This window comes from Debaryomyces fabryi (assembly GCF_001447935.2).
Source record: "Debaryomyces fabryi strain CBS 789 chromosome Unknown contig00197, whole genome shotgun sequence".
Lineage (NCBI taxonomy): Eukaryota > Fungi > Ascomycota > Pichiomycetes > Serinales > Debaryomycetaceae > Debaryomyces > Debaryomyces fabryi.
The window spans coordinates 1-15,965 of record NW_015385623.1 but is presented as its reverse complement, the minus strand read 5'-3'; the positions used below and the strand labels follow the sequence as shown (position 1 = coordinate 15,965).

The window sequence follows — 15,965 nt, the reverse complement described above, 5'->3', positions numbered from 1 at the left end:
CTATCGATAAATCCCTTGATAGTTTGAGAAATTGACTTGTAGACAACGTTGCCTACATCAGCCTGATAATCAGCATCTGTAGCAATACCATAAGCCCGAAGATCTTTATATGCCACCCCCAATGATGACGGCTTATAATACGCAGGGTCAGAATTGTACATCTTCCGGAGGTTTTTCACCCAGAACTTTGAATCAAAATTTTCTGAATCAGGGTCTAATCTGAGATCTATTTCTCCATCTTCCTTAGCCATTGGATTTACTCCCGGAACCTGTGACATATTGCTCAATGTTCTAGCCAACGAGGATGGTTTCTCTTCCGATGTTCTACTCATTGTGCGGGCCAAGTTATGCACCTGAGATGAGACTCCTTGGTCAAACCCCTGGTACACAGGAATTTTGTTATCATCCACCAGACCATCAACTGTAGATGATTTCTGGGAGGCATCATCGTAATTGATACTTGAATTCATCTATTGCTCTTATTAAATTCGTAAATCTATATGCGAGATAAATACTCTCAATTTGCAGCAAGAATTATTGAAATTATTTTAGAGTCTTTCAACGAACTATGTCACTTAAATAATAATATATACTATAGAAGTTAAGAAATACCTAACTATCGGAACTATTTGTCTTATTTATAACCATAGGATATGGTTCTATAAACTTGGTATATTGATCGTCGGTTCGGCCCATAAACTTTTTTATCGTTTCCGGAACTAGAAATTATTCAAATCAGCTGCTCAGTCTATCATGGTACATTGTCTTGATCTGTACCACATCCATTCGCCCTAAATGTATATGAGTACCATATAAACAAACGGGAATAATATACTCATCCGAAGCGAACCTTAACATTCGCAACCCTGAATATATTTCTGGGTGTGGGGATGGTGATGCAGGAAGTAGAGACTAATCTCCAGGTTGCACTAGAACTATTAAAGCAGTACAATTGAGACCCCAAGAACTTATGTTCGTGAATTCTTTAAACGAGTCTACATGGAAAGAAGTATTCTATAACCTTTAATTACTTATGCCTCAATTTGTTCTTGCGGTATTCAATTAATCGTATAGATTTTAAAAATTCATCGATCGGGTTCGGATGCTAAATTCGGCCGTTAGCCGAACAGATAATAACTACTTGTAGAATACTAAGAAACCTTATATTGAATATATGATATAATGATTATAAATTGGCGAAGTCAACAGTAACACCGTTCATTTTTTTAGGTAATCTGCATGCCACGCCAATTGGATGGGCAATGACGGAATCTATATCCCAAATACCTTTTTCGTAGTATATGTCCTTCTTTAAGAACTCAATGATCTCATCTTTAGAATTGGCTATAATATGGAATGCACTCCCAGCAAATTTAGTCTTTTCAACGTCTTGGTAAATTGCCCCCACAGAAGTTACAATTCCTTTGTTCACTGATTCTGGAATGTTTGCAACATGTGTAGGTCTGACAGCGGTTCTGTCAGTACCTGGCTTATCATAGATTATAACATTCCATTCGATTGACATATTGAGGCTATTTTAATGTTTAGGTAGATAGTATATTGAATGGCATGATGTACATTATATATACTGTCGAACGTCGGATTGGGTTCCCGCACGATCATTTTTAATGAACATGAAAGTATTGTTAGTCGGATATATCAGGCCTTATCAGTATTGGGATATAGCTTCGGCTATGGTATAGTTGAGTTCTAGTTAATATTAAACATATAAATAAATATACAGTATTACTACTATTGAATGGCTTCAGCAAAGTCATTGACGAACCAATAGCTTTGCAGCTTTGAGAGAAAGACTTGAAGTTCATCCCACCATCTGATCCATGACACTCAAGCCAGTTGAATTCTTCCTAGCAACCTCTGGAACCAATTTAGCTTCTAAGTCAGCATTTGATAAGTTGAAAACGATCTTCATCCTAGAGCGAACATTTGGGTTGGTCGGTGGTAAGATGTAGCAATTTAGATCCTTCTCTATCGCTTCATATAATAATTTTGCTTTTTGTTCATTGGGTTTTTGAACAACAGATGCTCATCCATCAGCAATTCACTTCTTAGCAACTAGATTTAAAATAGTAGATAAAAATTGTATTCGATTGCAAGCTGTACTTAACCACTATTGGGTATTGGACATAATGGGAGCATTCAGTATCTGGAGCGCTTGAAAACCATTGACAGCTTCCTAATCGCAAATATATAAGTGAGCTGTCGAACTAAACTTTGTCAATTGACTTCCACTCAGAATATGGAGGAAGTTACGATCTGGGGCTAACAAATAATACCACTAGCAGGAGAAATACCACATCTAGACCAATCCATTAGATGTAGAGTCGATGTGATGGATATTGTGAATAGTCAGAAGGCGTTGCTCGGCAAACAACCAAATCATTAGGTCAGATAGGAATAATTTCCACACAACATGAAAATTTACACGAAGAGGACACACAATAAATATCGGTATTTGCTAATTCTTCACATTTCCTTGACTTGATAGGTGCAACAACTGACAATAAGTCAATCTAAATGAAAAATGCTTTTCATTTCCCACGCTTAATCTGTATCAACTATATCATTGTGTTTCCCTATATTTATAACACTTTGTTTCAAAGAATTTTTGTATATTTTTATTGAAAGAAACATCATTTGTAGAACTACAGTTGAATAAGGATTGATTCATGTCACGAACCAGATATAACAAATTAATGCAGATAATAAAGATTTTGACGTACCATGTTAGGAACTGTGTCTTTGAGAGACCTAGAATTGATGCCGAGGAGTTTTTTAGTCTTTCTGTTTTCATATTGAACCAAACCGAAAATCGTACCACTAGACATCATTCCTATAAATAGAGCTCAAATTACTGCACATTAGCATCCTTCTTATACATGCTGCATTAACCTCCATGCCTAATGATCAAAGCGCCAGATACAAAGTCCATCCTAAGTAATCTATCCTAGATAACATCCGTTGGCTTAAAATTCCACCAATTGTACATTTCGTACCTGTAGGATTATGATAAAGGTGTGTATTCTTCAGGTCGATAGTTCCCTTTGTATCTCATTTATTGTTATGCATGCACGGTTGCGAATTCACAGTACTTATTGTATAGATTAGTCATATGTGTTAAAACCATAATAGACGGGATCTCGTAAATACTATATAAGATTTCTCAATTCCCGAATACTCTCTTAAATAATGAGCCTTGGTTCTGTATTGTAAGAAAGAAAATGGGTAGATTCAGTGATTTAAAGAACAAATTGGCCGACGCAAGAGATACGGTCCACATTAAGTTACTTGAAGCACAGCTCGACAGAAAAGAAAAACAGGCAGAAAAGTTCGAGAAAACTAAACAAGACTTTCTCGCAGAACTGGCTAGGCTAGCACAAAAAAGTGGACAACCAGCTACAGTTTTTGAAGAAGGCAAATGGTATACATTATATCCTGATGGGCGGAAGGAGCCAATGGGCGGTGAAAGTTCTGGTTAATTTTCAACCTGTCAATCTAAACAGAAAGAAGTCTAAAACACATTTTACTTGGCATATATTCCGTTATCAAGTGGGGAATTTTCCTCTTATCTATTATTTCTGACATATATTTAGACCGATACATTTTCTCTATTTTTCATGTAACATATTGTTTCATGTCCGTTAACAGTAACTAATTGTTAAGCCTACTGACTCTAGTATACATATTATTCACTTAGTATTTTCCTCTTCTTGGGGAATGTAGATCTAACCCAGGCGAGACATATATTTATGTGACATACATTTAAAAGAGTTGGTTGTTTCTTTCTCAGCCTACTGGTCTTACTAGAAATCAATATAAAGAGACAATCAATAACATTTGGTCGTCTAGACTCGTGCGCCTGGTCACAACTAAATATGGAATGAGTGTTCGTCCTCCAAGCAGTTACTTGAAATGGGTTAATTACGACTTGACTTAGTAATGAGTGTAGATGTTTATAAGTACTTCATAAACATTGCCACCACATCTTAGGATATACACATGCAACACAAATTTGCGATGTATGTAAAACCATCAAGTTTTAAGATAAGAACGTGTTCGCAAATTTACGAATTTGAAATCATTTAGCGCATTTCAAAAGTGTTCGTCGCGAATCTTATATAAAGAATGAAAGATAATCCATATTATCCTCCTACGTTTCACATAATGTGTCAATTATTAACCGCTCAATATTGACATTTCGAAGTTGCTTACACAATCTCCCTTGTCAACAAAAAACACTCTCAAATCTTCTACATAATTTCGCTGCTCTAATTGCATACATGGTATAGATGCGTCTGGATTTATCAGGCTATTTTACCAGTTGTGAAACGAGTACTCCATCTGATTCAAAGTACATTCACCCGTAGTACTCAAAATCTGTTGAACGCAAGATTGTTTAACACCCTTTTCATCATTGGCATTTTTCCCGTAATTCCTGAATTGCTGCAGAGTATGCTGTTAGTCGTGTAATACACAGGTGCTACAAGTACTATCAGATAAAACATGTACCCAATTCCCAATATTTTGGGCATTGAAGTTGGTTGTTGACATAAGTAGCTAGGGTAAATGTACTGAAATGCTATAGACTCTCTTCTGTGAAAATAACAGATGGTCAGACTATATAGGCGAAATATTAGAGGGAAGACATTGCCGCATGTCAGTAACCAGATCTAGTACGATCGATTCAGGTATAGACAAGAGAAGATAGCTCGGATGCGTACGCAGAAGTGAACAGACATGAATAGATATGAATTTCCTGATAATTGGTAAGCTGTAAATTTTGTTTGCTTTATAACAAGGGCTGGTATGCCTAAAGAGTAACAAGATATAGAGTTGATGATAAAGACAGGCTTGGAAGCCTTACAATACAAACAATTTAGAAGTGAACGCAGTATCCTCCATTGGTAGAATTGCTCTCACTCAGCTAAGATTGTCAAAGCCGATCAATGGCTTCAGAGTCAACAGTGAATCTGCAGAACTAAATCCAGCACACCCTGAATTGGCAACTGTATCAAGAACTCTTCACGCGATCCCAACACAAATGCCATCTCCCTACACGTGCAATAATAACGTTTTTTGATTTATTAAATGTATGAAATAGAAGAATAGAAATGTAGAATTTCAATGTTGTAAATCTAATATAAGTGTGGTGACATTGTGTCCACTTACTCCTAATAAACAAATGCTGCTACCCCGACAACGACGTCCGATAGCACACCACAGGCTAGTGAATGATTGGTTTTAAATGCTTTCATTGATTGATTATTGGTCGGATTTAAGTGGAGCGTACACTCTAATACGTTCCTTACGTGGACCCAAATTATCGGTTTTAATACCAGCACCAAACTGGTTGCCAAATGGCGAGTGTGTTGGAATAAGGTTGGTTGGAACGGCTCCTTCGCTAATACGTCTGCATTGTCTTTGACCTATTCCACCTCTATCCTTAATATATGATTTAATGAATGATGATTTGTAACGTTTAAGGTAGTTTTCATTTCTTAAGTTTTCACGTTCATCGACTTGGTTGTATAATGGTGTCTTAATGAGTGGTTCTTTTCTTTCGGATGAATTCTTGTAAACATATAATCCCCCAGCTAAAGCAGCGATACCGAAAATTTTGGTGACATTAACTTCAATTTCTTTAGCTTTACCACCCTTTGGTTCTTCAGTCGAATAGCTTCTTCTCCATACGTTCTTTATGTGACGCGTACTTCTGGCTGTTCTTGCAAACATCTCTACTTGGTGTATTTAATTAAAAAATCCTATCAAAACCAACTTCTTATACAAACAATTATTCATTTTTTCATTAACCAATAACGACAGAGTCTTTAGAAATAGGTCGTGTACAAAATCCAAAATTTATTTAGAGGTTTTGTGTCATTTTAGAGGGATCCAGAGGTGTCTTCAGTAGAAGACCATCACAACCCTCTTGAGGGAAATATGATGGAGAGCCGACCTATAGATGCATTGTTCGAGGGAAGCCGTTTGTTTATTGATTGCAATTGTATGAGACTTTAACAATTCTTGTTCAACGGCTTGAAGAGTTGTAGGGGCTACATAACTTATTTTGTCCGTAGAAAAGATGAATCTGTTGTAAGATGTACTTCTAAAGGTCCCTATCCTAGCGTACATGGAATTCTCATATATAATGAATTCTCATACAATGAATTGGGCAGATTAAGTGGCAAAATTAATTTTGTAACCTAGTAATCGTGTAGCGTAGCCGCCCGCTGGAACACTAGTCGCAGTCTCATATGCTACAGGTGCAATACTTGTATAATATTAGTTACTATAAACTTCTCACTACATAATACATCGCTCCACAGTCGTTTACAGAGCATGGCGATGAAAACGAGAAAAAAGAACATGTGGTCACATATTGTAAAATGGTATTCAAGTGACCGAATTCGGACAGATCTTAATAATTAACACTAATCAAATAGTCCGCCAATTTTTCAACAACAGTGGTTGCTTCACCTGCAACAACTCCCGCTGGATAATGGGCTATCAAGATCGCTTGTTTCGTTCTAACTGCAACAACCCCCTCGGCTTCTTGTCTACCGTAGATAGATCTGTCATCAGCCCTCAAAAGTAAATATTTTTGGCCCTGAACATGCAAACCGTGGGCTTGTAAATCTGATGCATCATCAAATCCCTTAGCAATGCCTGTGATCTCTGCTGGGTTCAATTGGAAGTTTGATGATTGAGCCCACAATGAATCCCCAGCCCTCGAATATAACGCTGCCTTATCGATTTTACCGGTGGAAACCAAATTATCGGTGTATGCTTGCCACGACATCTTGTTTATGATTCAATTGTATTCGTTAAAGTGCAATTCTGTAAAATTACTACTACTATTCAAAAAGAATGTGTTTCATCCTTCTGGTATTTTGTTGACCATATATAGTGACCGATCAAATCGCGTGATGGTGGTCACATGAAATATCCATAATTGCCTTTATTCGATAACTTGCTTCGTTCATCGGTTAGGTACCTCGACAACACAATATATATACTACGAGTGGACGGATTGAGACTGGAGTTAGAGTGAAAAATGTAGAAGCATCAGATAATAGAGGCTTTACACAGTACAAATTTTACAAATTTGGTAGGGGTAGCGGGATAACATTAAGCCACGATTAAAAGCGGCGGCTCGAATTAAAGAATATAAGAATTAAGCTACATACTACGTATCATAATTACTAAAATACCTTACATTTATGGTAGACGCCATATATGCTTCGGTTATCGTCACAGAAGGAAAGTCGATGGGAGAAATATGTGGTCGTGTGTTTACCCGATGGTCGATATGAGCCGCATCGATTTTTTTTGAAAATATGGCTCTATTGATAGTAGTTGAGGTAGAGAAGCGGTATATTATAGCATAACCAGAGCGCAGAAATGGGAAAAGGAAGCAAAAAAGAGAGCTCTTCGGAGTCAGATCGTCCTGTGATAAAAGACACGAGGTTTTCATCGGTCCACAGCGATCCAAGGTTCAATTTACCTAATTTGAGAAATGTCAAGGTTAAAGTCGATGAGCGTTTCAGTAAGAAGGAGTTGAGCAAATTGAACGAAGGGGCTTTGGGAAAGAAGGTTAAAATTGATAGATATGGGAGAAAATTGAAGGATAAAGACTCTGGAAAGGATTTTGATAAGTATTACGAACAGGAGGATGAGGAATCCAGTGATAGTGCTAGTGACGAAGAGCCAAGCGAAGATGAAGAAGATTCTAGTGAAGATGAAGAAGAAATCGCCAAAGTAGCAAGCGAAGATGAAGAGGATAAAGATGATGTTGAAAGCGCATTTGTTGATCGTGCTAGAGGCGAAGGTTTGGAATCGTCTTCTGAAGACTCTTCATCCGATCTGGAGACTGACTCTGAATCCGAATCTGAAGTCGAGTCTGAGATTGAGCTTGAAGAAGGTAAGCCAGAGGAAGGTGACCCATCTGATTCTTTTGCTGTTGTCAATATGGATTGGGATAATTTAAGAGCGGTTGATTTGATGGCTACATTCTTGTCCTTCGTACCAACAGGTGGCTCGATTAAGTCCATTAGCATATATCCATCCGAATTTGGAAAGGAACAAATGCAAAAAGAAGAGGTGGAAGGTCCACCTAGAGAGTTATTCAAGAGTAAACGTAAGAAGGTTGAATCTGATTCCGATGATTCTGATTCTGAAATCGACATCAATAACAAAGACGACTTGGAAAAGGCGGCACGTAAATTATATCAAGAAGATGATGGGGAAGAAGATTACGATAGTAAGGCGTTACGTCGTTACCAATTACAGAGATTGAGATATTATTACGCTGTTGTTAGATGTGATTCGATCTCGACTGCAAAGAAAATCTACGACAGCTGCGATGGTACCGAATACGAATCCACTGCCAACATATTCGATTTGAGATACATTCCTGAAGGAATGGAATTTGATGAAAGCGAGTCGAAAGATACATGTACCAAGATTCCATCTAATTATAAACCAAACTCTACTTTCGTGACGGATGCATTGCAACATTCCAAGGTCAAATTGACATGGGATGAAACTCCTAAAGAAAGATTAAATGTTTCAACAAGACAATTTTCCCAGAAGGAAATCGATGAAATGGATTTCAAAGCATATCTTGCCTCTGATAGTGATGAAAGTGACAATGAAGCTACTAATAATGATTTGAAGAATAAGTATCAAAGTTTATTGGGTAAAGGATTCTCTAGTAAAGATGCAGATAATAAAGAAGATGATGTAGATATGGAAATCACTTTCAACCCTGCATTAACCGAAGCCGAGAGTAAGGTACCGCAAGAAGAAGAGGAAAAAGAAGAATCCACCATTGCTGCATACAAGCGTAAGGAAAAGGAACGTCGTAAGCGTAGAATGGAGAAGTTTAAGGAAACGCAAGAAGAAGAGAATGCTGCTCAAAAAGATACCGAGAAAAATACTAAGGCAACTAAAGGCAAAAAGACCAAAGGCAAGGTCTCTCATGATGACGATGATAAGGCTAAGGCTCAATTAGAATTGGTCATGATGGATGAAGAAAATGGCGACTCAAACGCCCACCACTTCAACATGAAGGATGTCATTAAACTGGAAAAGCAAAAGAACAGAAAGGGCAAGAAGAACAAGAAGAATATTGACAGCGAAATGGTCCAGGATGACTTCAAGGCCGATTTGAATGATCCTCGTTTCAAGGAAATCTTTGAAAGCCACGACTACGCCATTGATCCTACCAGCAGTGAATTCAAAAAGACTAATACCATGAAGAAAATCTTGCAGGAACGTTCCAAGAGAAATCTCAATGATCCAGCTGAGCACAATACCAAGAAGCAAAAGAAGAGTGCTACAAATGAACAGAACTCAAACGATCTTAACAACTTGGTGAATAAATTGAAACGTAAGCATAACAAGAAGTAAAATATATACTATATACATAACACATAAGACATAATTATAATTATAATTATAATTCCATTTCCATTTCCATTTCCATCATTGACTCTCCAGTAGCTTAATTAGTCCTCACAGACACAAAATTAATTGATATATACGGATATTAAGGTTTCATAGCCAATTTATTTTACTGGCCCATTAGTGATTTCCGTAAGCTTAGAATTAATCGCAAATATTTTTGCGTTAACGTCAGTAGCACCAAAGCTACCTATTCTTTTTGAATGCATATCTAAATACTTTTCTGCTGTTTCTTTACTTTCGAATACGTAAATTCCACCAACCTCATTTCTTTCTGGACTTTCTGTCCAAATTTTCCACATAAACCCTTCCTCTTCATTGATACTTTTTGCTAAATCACCACATGCCTCTGCCAATTCATCTCCGAATGGTCCATTCGATTTGAAGTCAATTTGTAACACGTATCCCATGGTTATACTCTTTTGTTAATTACGTAGGATTTATATCGCTATTATTGGACCCCTTGCAATTCGGAAATCTGGGTACGAATTTTGTGCGTTGAGTGAACACGCGTTAATTTTCGAATCAAATTTCAATGGATAAATTCTTAATAATACTTCATTCGAATTAGGTCTTATTTAGTCAATAATGAACGCTTTTATTGCTAAGTTTATAACTGCGTTATTGGTGTTAGTTCAATTCACCAACGGTTTACATTTCTACTTGAAGACTGGTGAAACTAGATGTTTTTTTGAAGAATTAACTCAGGATACGTTAGTCGTTGGTAAAATAGATGTCACCGAATTAACCAACAACGGGGATTACGTCAAAAACCCTAATTTGCAATTGCAAATCACTGTTGAAGTAAGTATTTGATTTATTTGAAATTCATGCATTATATTGGACCCAAATTTGGGGTAGTGGATGGTTTGGTCAAAATAGGGCATAGATTACTAACAAGACGTAGGAAACCTTTGACAATGACCACAAGGTTGTAGACCAAAAGTCTAATCCAAACGGTAAATTCACGTTCACATCTTTGGATTCTGGTGAACATAAATTCTGTTTGACTCCAAAGTATTCGGATGGTTCTAATAGTAAGGCACACCGTATTTTCTTTGATATTGCCACTGGTTCTTCACATGACTACATTGACTCTAAGTCTACTCACAAGGTCGATGCCTTGACATTGAAGGTCCAAAACTTAAACAAAAAGTTGGAAGAAATTCACTGGGAACAAGAACACATGAGAGAAAGAGAAGCTATATTCAGAGATCAATCCGAATCCACCAACTCCAGAGTTGTTAGATGGTCTATCGTTCAATTGATAGTCTTGATTGGTACCTGTGTCTACCAATTACGTCACTTGAAGAGTTTCTTCGTTAAGCAAAAAATTGTTTAAATGCTGTTAACGCGTTTTTTGAAATTGATCTTAATATTCAAGCCTTCAGCGATCAATGTAGATTCTACTTTGTATCAATTTCCTTACGTATTTCATACATATAGTATTTATAATTGATAAAATTCTTTACATCGTTAGTTGTAAGGTTGATGTAAGTTTCGCACAAACGAAAAAATTATGTTAACCATACTCATCTCTTGACGTAACTACTATACATGAAATAAGTAAACATGAATGATTTATCAAAAGATGACTTATTGGAAAGGATAAGGCAACTTGAACTAGAAAATTCACAACTTAAAGAAAGTATCTCGGTTCTGTCAAATGTTTCCGTTCAATCTGAATATGATGCAAAATATCCTAAGATAGATGAGTGCTTTTCGTCAGATGAATATAAACGGTATGGCAGACAAATGATAGTACCTCAGTTTGGATCTCTTAAGTCACAAATTAAACTCAAAAAGAATAAAGTGTTAGTTATTGGTGCTGGAGGGTTAGGCTGTCCTGCCTTGCTTTATCTTTCGGCCTCTGGAGTTGGGGAAATTGGTATAATAGATGACGACTTGGTTGATATTAGTAATTTGCATCGACAGGTTTTACATACGACCGAGAGTGTGGGTATCCATAAATGTGAATCTGCTAAAAGATACATCAATAAACTAAACCCCCATGTTAAAGTTAATACATATCCTTTTAGGCTATCAAATGATAATGCTTTCAATATTATAGAAAAATATGATCTCATTTTAGATTGTACAGATACCCCTGCCACTAGATATTTGATAAATGATGTATCTGTCATATGTGGGAAGACAATTGTGAGTGGTTCTGGCTTGAAAACGGATGGGCAGTTATCAATATTAAACTTTCACGGAATTGGACCATGCTATAGATGCTTTTATCCCAAACCACCCTCTCCTGGATCTATTACATCTTGTGCTGATGGTGGAGTTGTCGGACCAGCTATCGGATTAATTGGAGTTACGATGGCGTTGGAAGCAATAAAATTAATTACGGATTTCTACACAGATGAAACTTTTAAACCTTTCTTGTCTATGTACTCAGGCTACCCACAACAACAATTGCGAGTGTTTAAGATGAGAAATAAGCAACAGAATTGTGCGGTGTGTGGTAATAAACCAACTATATTAAAGAGTACAATTACCAACAATGATATAGATTATGCTGAATTTTGTGGGAGAGTTAATCCAAATGTGCTAGCTTCAGAATTCAGAATAAGTGTAGATGAATATCATGACTACGTCCATAGTACAAATCATAATTCTATACTTATCGATGTAAGACCCAAAGAACAATATGAAATCACCAAAATACCTACTTCCATAAATATTCCTTGGGATCCAACAATCAACAAAGCTGACGATATAGATTCGTACTTCCCTCCCAATTTTAATAAGGATACAGAAACCTTTGTTATTTGTCGCTATGGCAATGACTCACAGATAGCTGCTAAAAAGTTAATTGAAAAATTTGGTTTTAGTAAAGTAAAGGATATTAAAGGTGGTATAAATAAATGGAGCGAAGAAATCGATTCGAGTATCCCACAGTATTAATTAATATATTCTAAGTAGTACTTAATTATTATTACTATTATATTTAGGATCCAATCTTTCCAAAATTAATAACCCAGATACCGTAGCAGCCGCATAAATTGAGCTACCTTCCAAATTTTCATTCCATGCTAAGGAGGATATAATTACTTCAGGTGGAGTTACACTGACTTTAGTTGACTTATCAGTTTGGACAATTTCGTAGTCACCCGATAATTCCAAAGTTTCTTTATCTGAATTTAATTGTAATTTCCACAACCTTAACGGTATCAATAGCTTATTTGTTGCCTTAGCACCATTTAGAATCTTTCTTGATATATTCACAATATGAATTTCGCCAAATGTTGACCCATTTATATTAAGAGGATGACCAACGACTTCTGATGAGTGGAAGGAAGAAACAACCCCATCAAGTTTTAATACAGAGCTTGGTTTTTCTTGTGGGTGTCTAACAAAATTATAGCCTATACTATCCCATGCATCCGACAAGAGAAAAACCTTTAAATTATGATTGTAGATAGGTTTTAATAAAGTGTTAGTTGGAAAAGATTCTACTCTTCCTTGTTGAAAGTTAGCATACTCTAGGGCAAAACTCTGACTACCTGATGTATTTATAAGGATGAAGTAGCTCAGTTTATCCGGATTAGCAACCGAAATGGATGTTAACGGCGTTTCTGAAATTGTTTGAACAAATGAAGGTTGGTGTATATCATCTTCTCCCGTTGCATCTATCTCTGAAGTGTAGTATGGTAAAATAAATTCAGCAATTGATCCAACAGACAGGCCAACAATTACCCTATCGTGACCTAAAAAGTCGTAACAAATAATACCTACAGTATCCTCATCTTTATTTCCTCTTGGGTCCTTTAATTCATAATGGAGAGAGGATTGTACTAACTTCGATAATTCGGGGACATCTTTATGATTCCTTTTGATCTTTAGTAAGTGCAATTTACCGTCAGTAAATGTACCACATAATATGCCGAGTGTATCTGTACTTCCTCCTATATATATCGGATTCCATGTCAAACGTGAGCAGGCACCTATCGAGGTCGTTATAAGAAATTTATACAATTTAAATTTGTTCTCTATTAGATCATATTGCCATATTTGTATTCCTGTTTTAACGTTATTGGAGCCTTTACCAGGTGCATTATGAAAAACACTCAATTGGGGATTATTTATAGTATCGCTCAAGCCATTGGCATTATTAATTACAGACACAGCCAAATACTGGTATCTTGCACCATTATCGTTGAATTTCTGCGGCATCCAACTCATTGAAACGACCTGACCCCCTGCATTCAATACTAATCCATTTCTTTTTAACGTATTGTTCAATTCAAGACTTTCACCGAATTGCAACTTTGCATCTTTTTTCGTTTTGTCCCTTGCGATATGCAATCGTAATGAATCTTCATTAAGCCCGAATTGTGATTTAATCTCTATTTCACTAAGCTTTTCCAACTTCATATCACTAATTTTCAACTCGCTTGCATCAATTATAGGCAACTTTTTAATCCACGACTCGCCTGCTTTAAATTCATCTATCAACTCATCCTCATCCACATAAAATAGCTTATCTTGCCATGAATCCTTATATTTCAATGCATGTTCATAAAATCTCTCATCAAATCCATAATTGTATCGAAATCTTGGCTTGAATGAAATATCTCTCATCAGTTGTTTAGTAGAATTACCGTTAGCAGTTGCAGCTCTCACTGGAGTCGTTTTTTCTATATTTTTTCTCGTGGTAGTACCACCCAAAGATGCATTAGCAGCAATCTTTTGGAACTCGGCACCAGTTTCATCTTGATTCATCATCTAGAATATATGCTTTAGAATCGGAGTTTGTCTAGGAAGAGATCTCTACTAAATAGTGTTTGTTATGATAAACAATGTCATAATCTGTAAATACGAGGTAACCTGTAAACACCGAAATATAAATGTAATAATACTACTATCAGAGAGTTTAGTCAGTAATTCTTCATTAGCAATGCAGTCAGATACTGCTGATTGTACGAGTGAATACTACACTTCGAATGAAATATTAGAAGGAAATTCGTCTCCATCATACATTGAAGTAATCAGTGCAGACGAAAACCACGCTGAAGAAGTTCAAAATGCTGCTATAGGAAGATCATCGCAAATAAAACAGGAAGCGAAGAAAGAAGTAAAGCAGGATAGAAGTCCAAAAGAAAGTACTAGAAAGAGAAAGGAGGATATTTTAGATGATTTCTTCGCCCTCGGAGAACCAAGTATCAAGAAGAAAAAGAAAAAATCGAAGAAATCGAAACATGCCCACAAAGAAGCCACAGATGCAGAAAGTATGATAGAGACTTCTCTGAAAATTCAACAAATCAGCGATTCAATAGGCGATAATGGATCTTCGGAAGTGGAGGAGGTTATTATATCTAGTACTAAGACTCCGAATCGAAAAGAAGAACCATTATCGAATAGAATTGGCTCTGTAACACCCCCACCTGTATTTGACAAAGAGGCACTATTGGCGAAACACATGAAGCTGGAAAGACTGTCAGAAGCCAATAGCTTTGATCTAGAAGAAGATGATGATGATGATCTAGAGATTTTGAAGCGCTCGTCATATCGCAGGTCACATACCCCTAGTGGTTCACAAGGAGGATATCAATTTACCGATGAAAATGAAAGTAAACGAAATTATATTTTAAAAGTAACTTCTAAATTGGTTGATGGAACAGACATTAATTCCACATTTCGAACAAAAGGAACCAATCGGTTTTCTAAGACCCTAGATACTATTACATTATATTTCCTGATGGTTCAAGGTGTTAAATACACGAGCGATGATGTTTCTCTAATATGGATAGATGGGCGAATGGAAATCAAACCTTTTTTTAAACCAAGTACTTTGAGGGTGCAACCGGAAACTCCAACTGGTTTGAAGAAAACCCCAAATACCTCTGCGTACTTATATTGTTTGCTTATTCCTAAAACAAATTTGGATAACTTTACCAATATCTACCCAGAATTTGAAACAAGCGCATCCTCACTTAAAAAAATTACTGATTTAGAAGATGAGATAGAGCAAATTGATGAACAGGATCAAGAGCCAGATGATACCAGTATACTTGAGGCGAATGATGTGTCTTCTAGACCAATTGTGATTGATTTAGATGAGGAGGAGGAGGAGGAGGAAAGGAACAGTGAAAACTATTTTGTGATAGGGCTCAAGGGTAAAGATAATAAAAGAATTGAGGTTCAAGTATCGCCAGTAACACAGATTCGGAAATTGTTGCAATATTTTTTAAAGACAAAGGGCATGCTAGAATCAGAGGTTAATATGAAAAATGTGAAACTAATATTTGATGACGAAGAGTTGAATTTGGATGGTATTGTAGGTGATACTGAGTTAGAAGAAGACTTTGAAGTCCAAGTGGTTATTTAATTGTATATAATTGTATAATATGTTAATTCGTTTATTATAATCCTATCAGGACCGGAAAGCCTGGAGGTAATGTAAAGGCATCGCACCTGTAGGTTTATACATCGAGGTTTTCTTACATAACAAGAAAAACAAGAAAAGC

The 15,965-nt window shown here is 36.4% G+C and overlaps 11 protein-coding genes across 11 annotated transcripts; 5 read left to right on the top strand and 6 right to left on the bottom strand.

The window, feature by feature from the left end:
• On the bottom strand, positions 1-470 carry AC631_05361 (uncharacterized protein; the record flags this gene model as incomplete). Its single annotated transcript, XM_015614190.1, has 1 exon — positions 1-470. A coding segment is annotated over one exon (470 nt), but the record flags the coding sequence as incomplete, so codon positions are not given.
• Positions 471-1,186: 716 nt separating this feature from the next.
• On the bottom strand, positions 1,187-1,525 carry OFR1 (Ofr1p; the record flags this gene model as incomplete). The annotated part of the gene is made up of 1 exon (XM_015614189.1): positions 1,187-1,525. One exon carries the CDS (start codon positions 1,523-1,525, stop codon positions 1,187-1,189), a length of 339 nt encoding a protein of 112 aa, XP_015464991.1.
• Positions 1,526-3,242: 1,717 nt separating this feature from the next.
• Positions 3,243-3,500, top strand: AC631_05359 (uncharacterized protein; the record flags this gene model as incomplete). Its single annotated transcript, XM_015614188.1, has 1 exon — positions 3,243-3,500. One exon carries the CDS (start codon positions 3,243-3,245, stop codon positions 3,498-3,500), a length of 258 nt encoding a protein of 85 aa, XP_015464990.1.
• A 1,783-nt stretch (positions 3,501-5,283) lies between these two features.
• On the bottom strand, positions 5,284-5,754 carry AC631_05358 (uncharacterized protein; the record flags this gene model as incomplete). The annotated part of the gene is made up of 1 exon (XM_015614187.1): positions 5,284-5,754. The coding sequence occupies one exon, from the start codon at positions 5,752-5,754 to the stop codon at positions 5,284-5,286; it is 471 nt and encodes a 156-aa protein (XP_015464989.1).
• Positions 5,755-6,439: 685 nt separating this feature from the next.
• On the bottom strand, positions 6,440-6,820 carry PFY1 (profilin; the record flags this gene model as incomplete). The annotated part of the gene is made up of 1 exon (XM_015614186.1): positions 6,440-6,820. One exon carries the CDS (start codon positions 6,818-6,820, stop codon positions 6,440-6,442), a length of 381 nt encoding a protein of 126 aa, XP_015464988.1.
• Positions 6,821-7,422: 602 nt separating this feature from the next.
• Positions 7,423-9,432, top strand: AC631_05356 (pre-rRNA-processing protein ESF1; the record flags this gene model as incomplete). Its single annotated transcript, XM_015614185.1, has 1 exon — positions 7,423-9,432. One exon carries the CDS (start codon positions 7,423-7,425, stop codon positions 9,430-9,432), a length of 2,010 nt encoding a protein of 669 aa, XP_015464987.1.
• A 158-nt stretch (positions 9,433-9,590) lies between these two features.
• Positions 9,591-9,896, bottom strand: AC631_05355 (YdhR family protein; the record flags this gene model as incomplete). The annotated part of the gene is made up of 1 exon (XM_015614184.1): positions 9,591-9,896. One exon carries the CDS (start codon positions 9,894-9,896, stop codon positions 9,591-9,593), a length of 306 nt encoding a protein of 101 aa, XP_015464986.1.
• Positions 9,897-10,074: 178 nt separating this feature from the next.
• ERP5 (Erp5p) lies at positions 10,075-10,828 on the top strand (the record flags this gene model as incomplete). The annotated part of the gene is made up of 2 exons (XM_015614183.1): positions 10,075-10,290; positions 10,394-10,828. The coding sequence occupies 2 exons, from the start codon at positions 10,075-10,077 to the stop codon at positions 10,826-10,828; spliced, it is 651 nt and encodes a 216-aa protein (XP_015464985.1).
• A 230-nt stretch (positions 10,829-11,058) lies between these two features.
• On the top strand, positions 11,059-12,402 carry UBA4 (Uba4p; the record flags this gene model as incomplete). The annotated part of the gene is made up of 1 exon (XM_015614182.1): positions 11,059-12,402. The coding sequence occupies one exon, from the start codon at positions 11,059-11,061 to the stop codon at positions 12,400-12,402; it is 1,344 nt and encodes a 447-aa protein (XP_015464984.1).
• A 21-nt stretch (positions 12,403-12,423) lies between these two features.
• AC631_05352 (transcription factor TFIIIC subunit) lies at positions 12,424-14,220 on the bottom strand (the record flags this gene model as incomplete). Its single annotated transcript, XM_015614181.1, has 1 exon — positions 12,424-14,220. The coding sequence occupies one exon, from the start codon at positions 14,218-14,220 to the stop codon at positions 12,424-12,426; it is 1,797 nt and encodes a 598-aa protein (XP_015464983.1).
• Positions 14,221-14,395: 175 nt separating this feature from the next.
• AC631_05351 (uncharacterized protein) lies at positions 14,396-15,826 on the top strand (the record flags this gene model as incomplete). Its single annotated transcript, XM_015614180.1, has 1 exon — positions 14,396-15,826. One exon carries the CDS (start codon positions 14,396-14,398, stop codon positions 15,824-15,826), a length of 1,431 nt encoding a protein of 476 aa, XP_015464982.1.
• Positions 15,827-15,965: the final 139 nt, after the last annotated feature.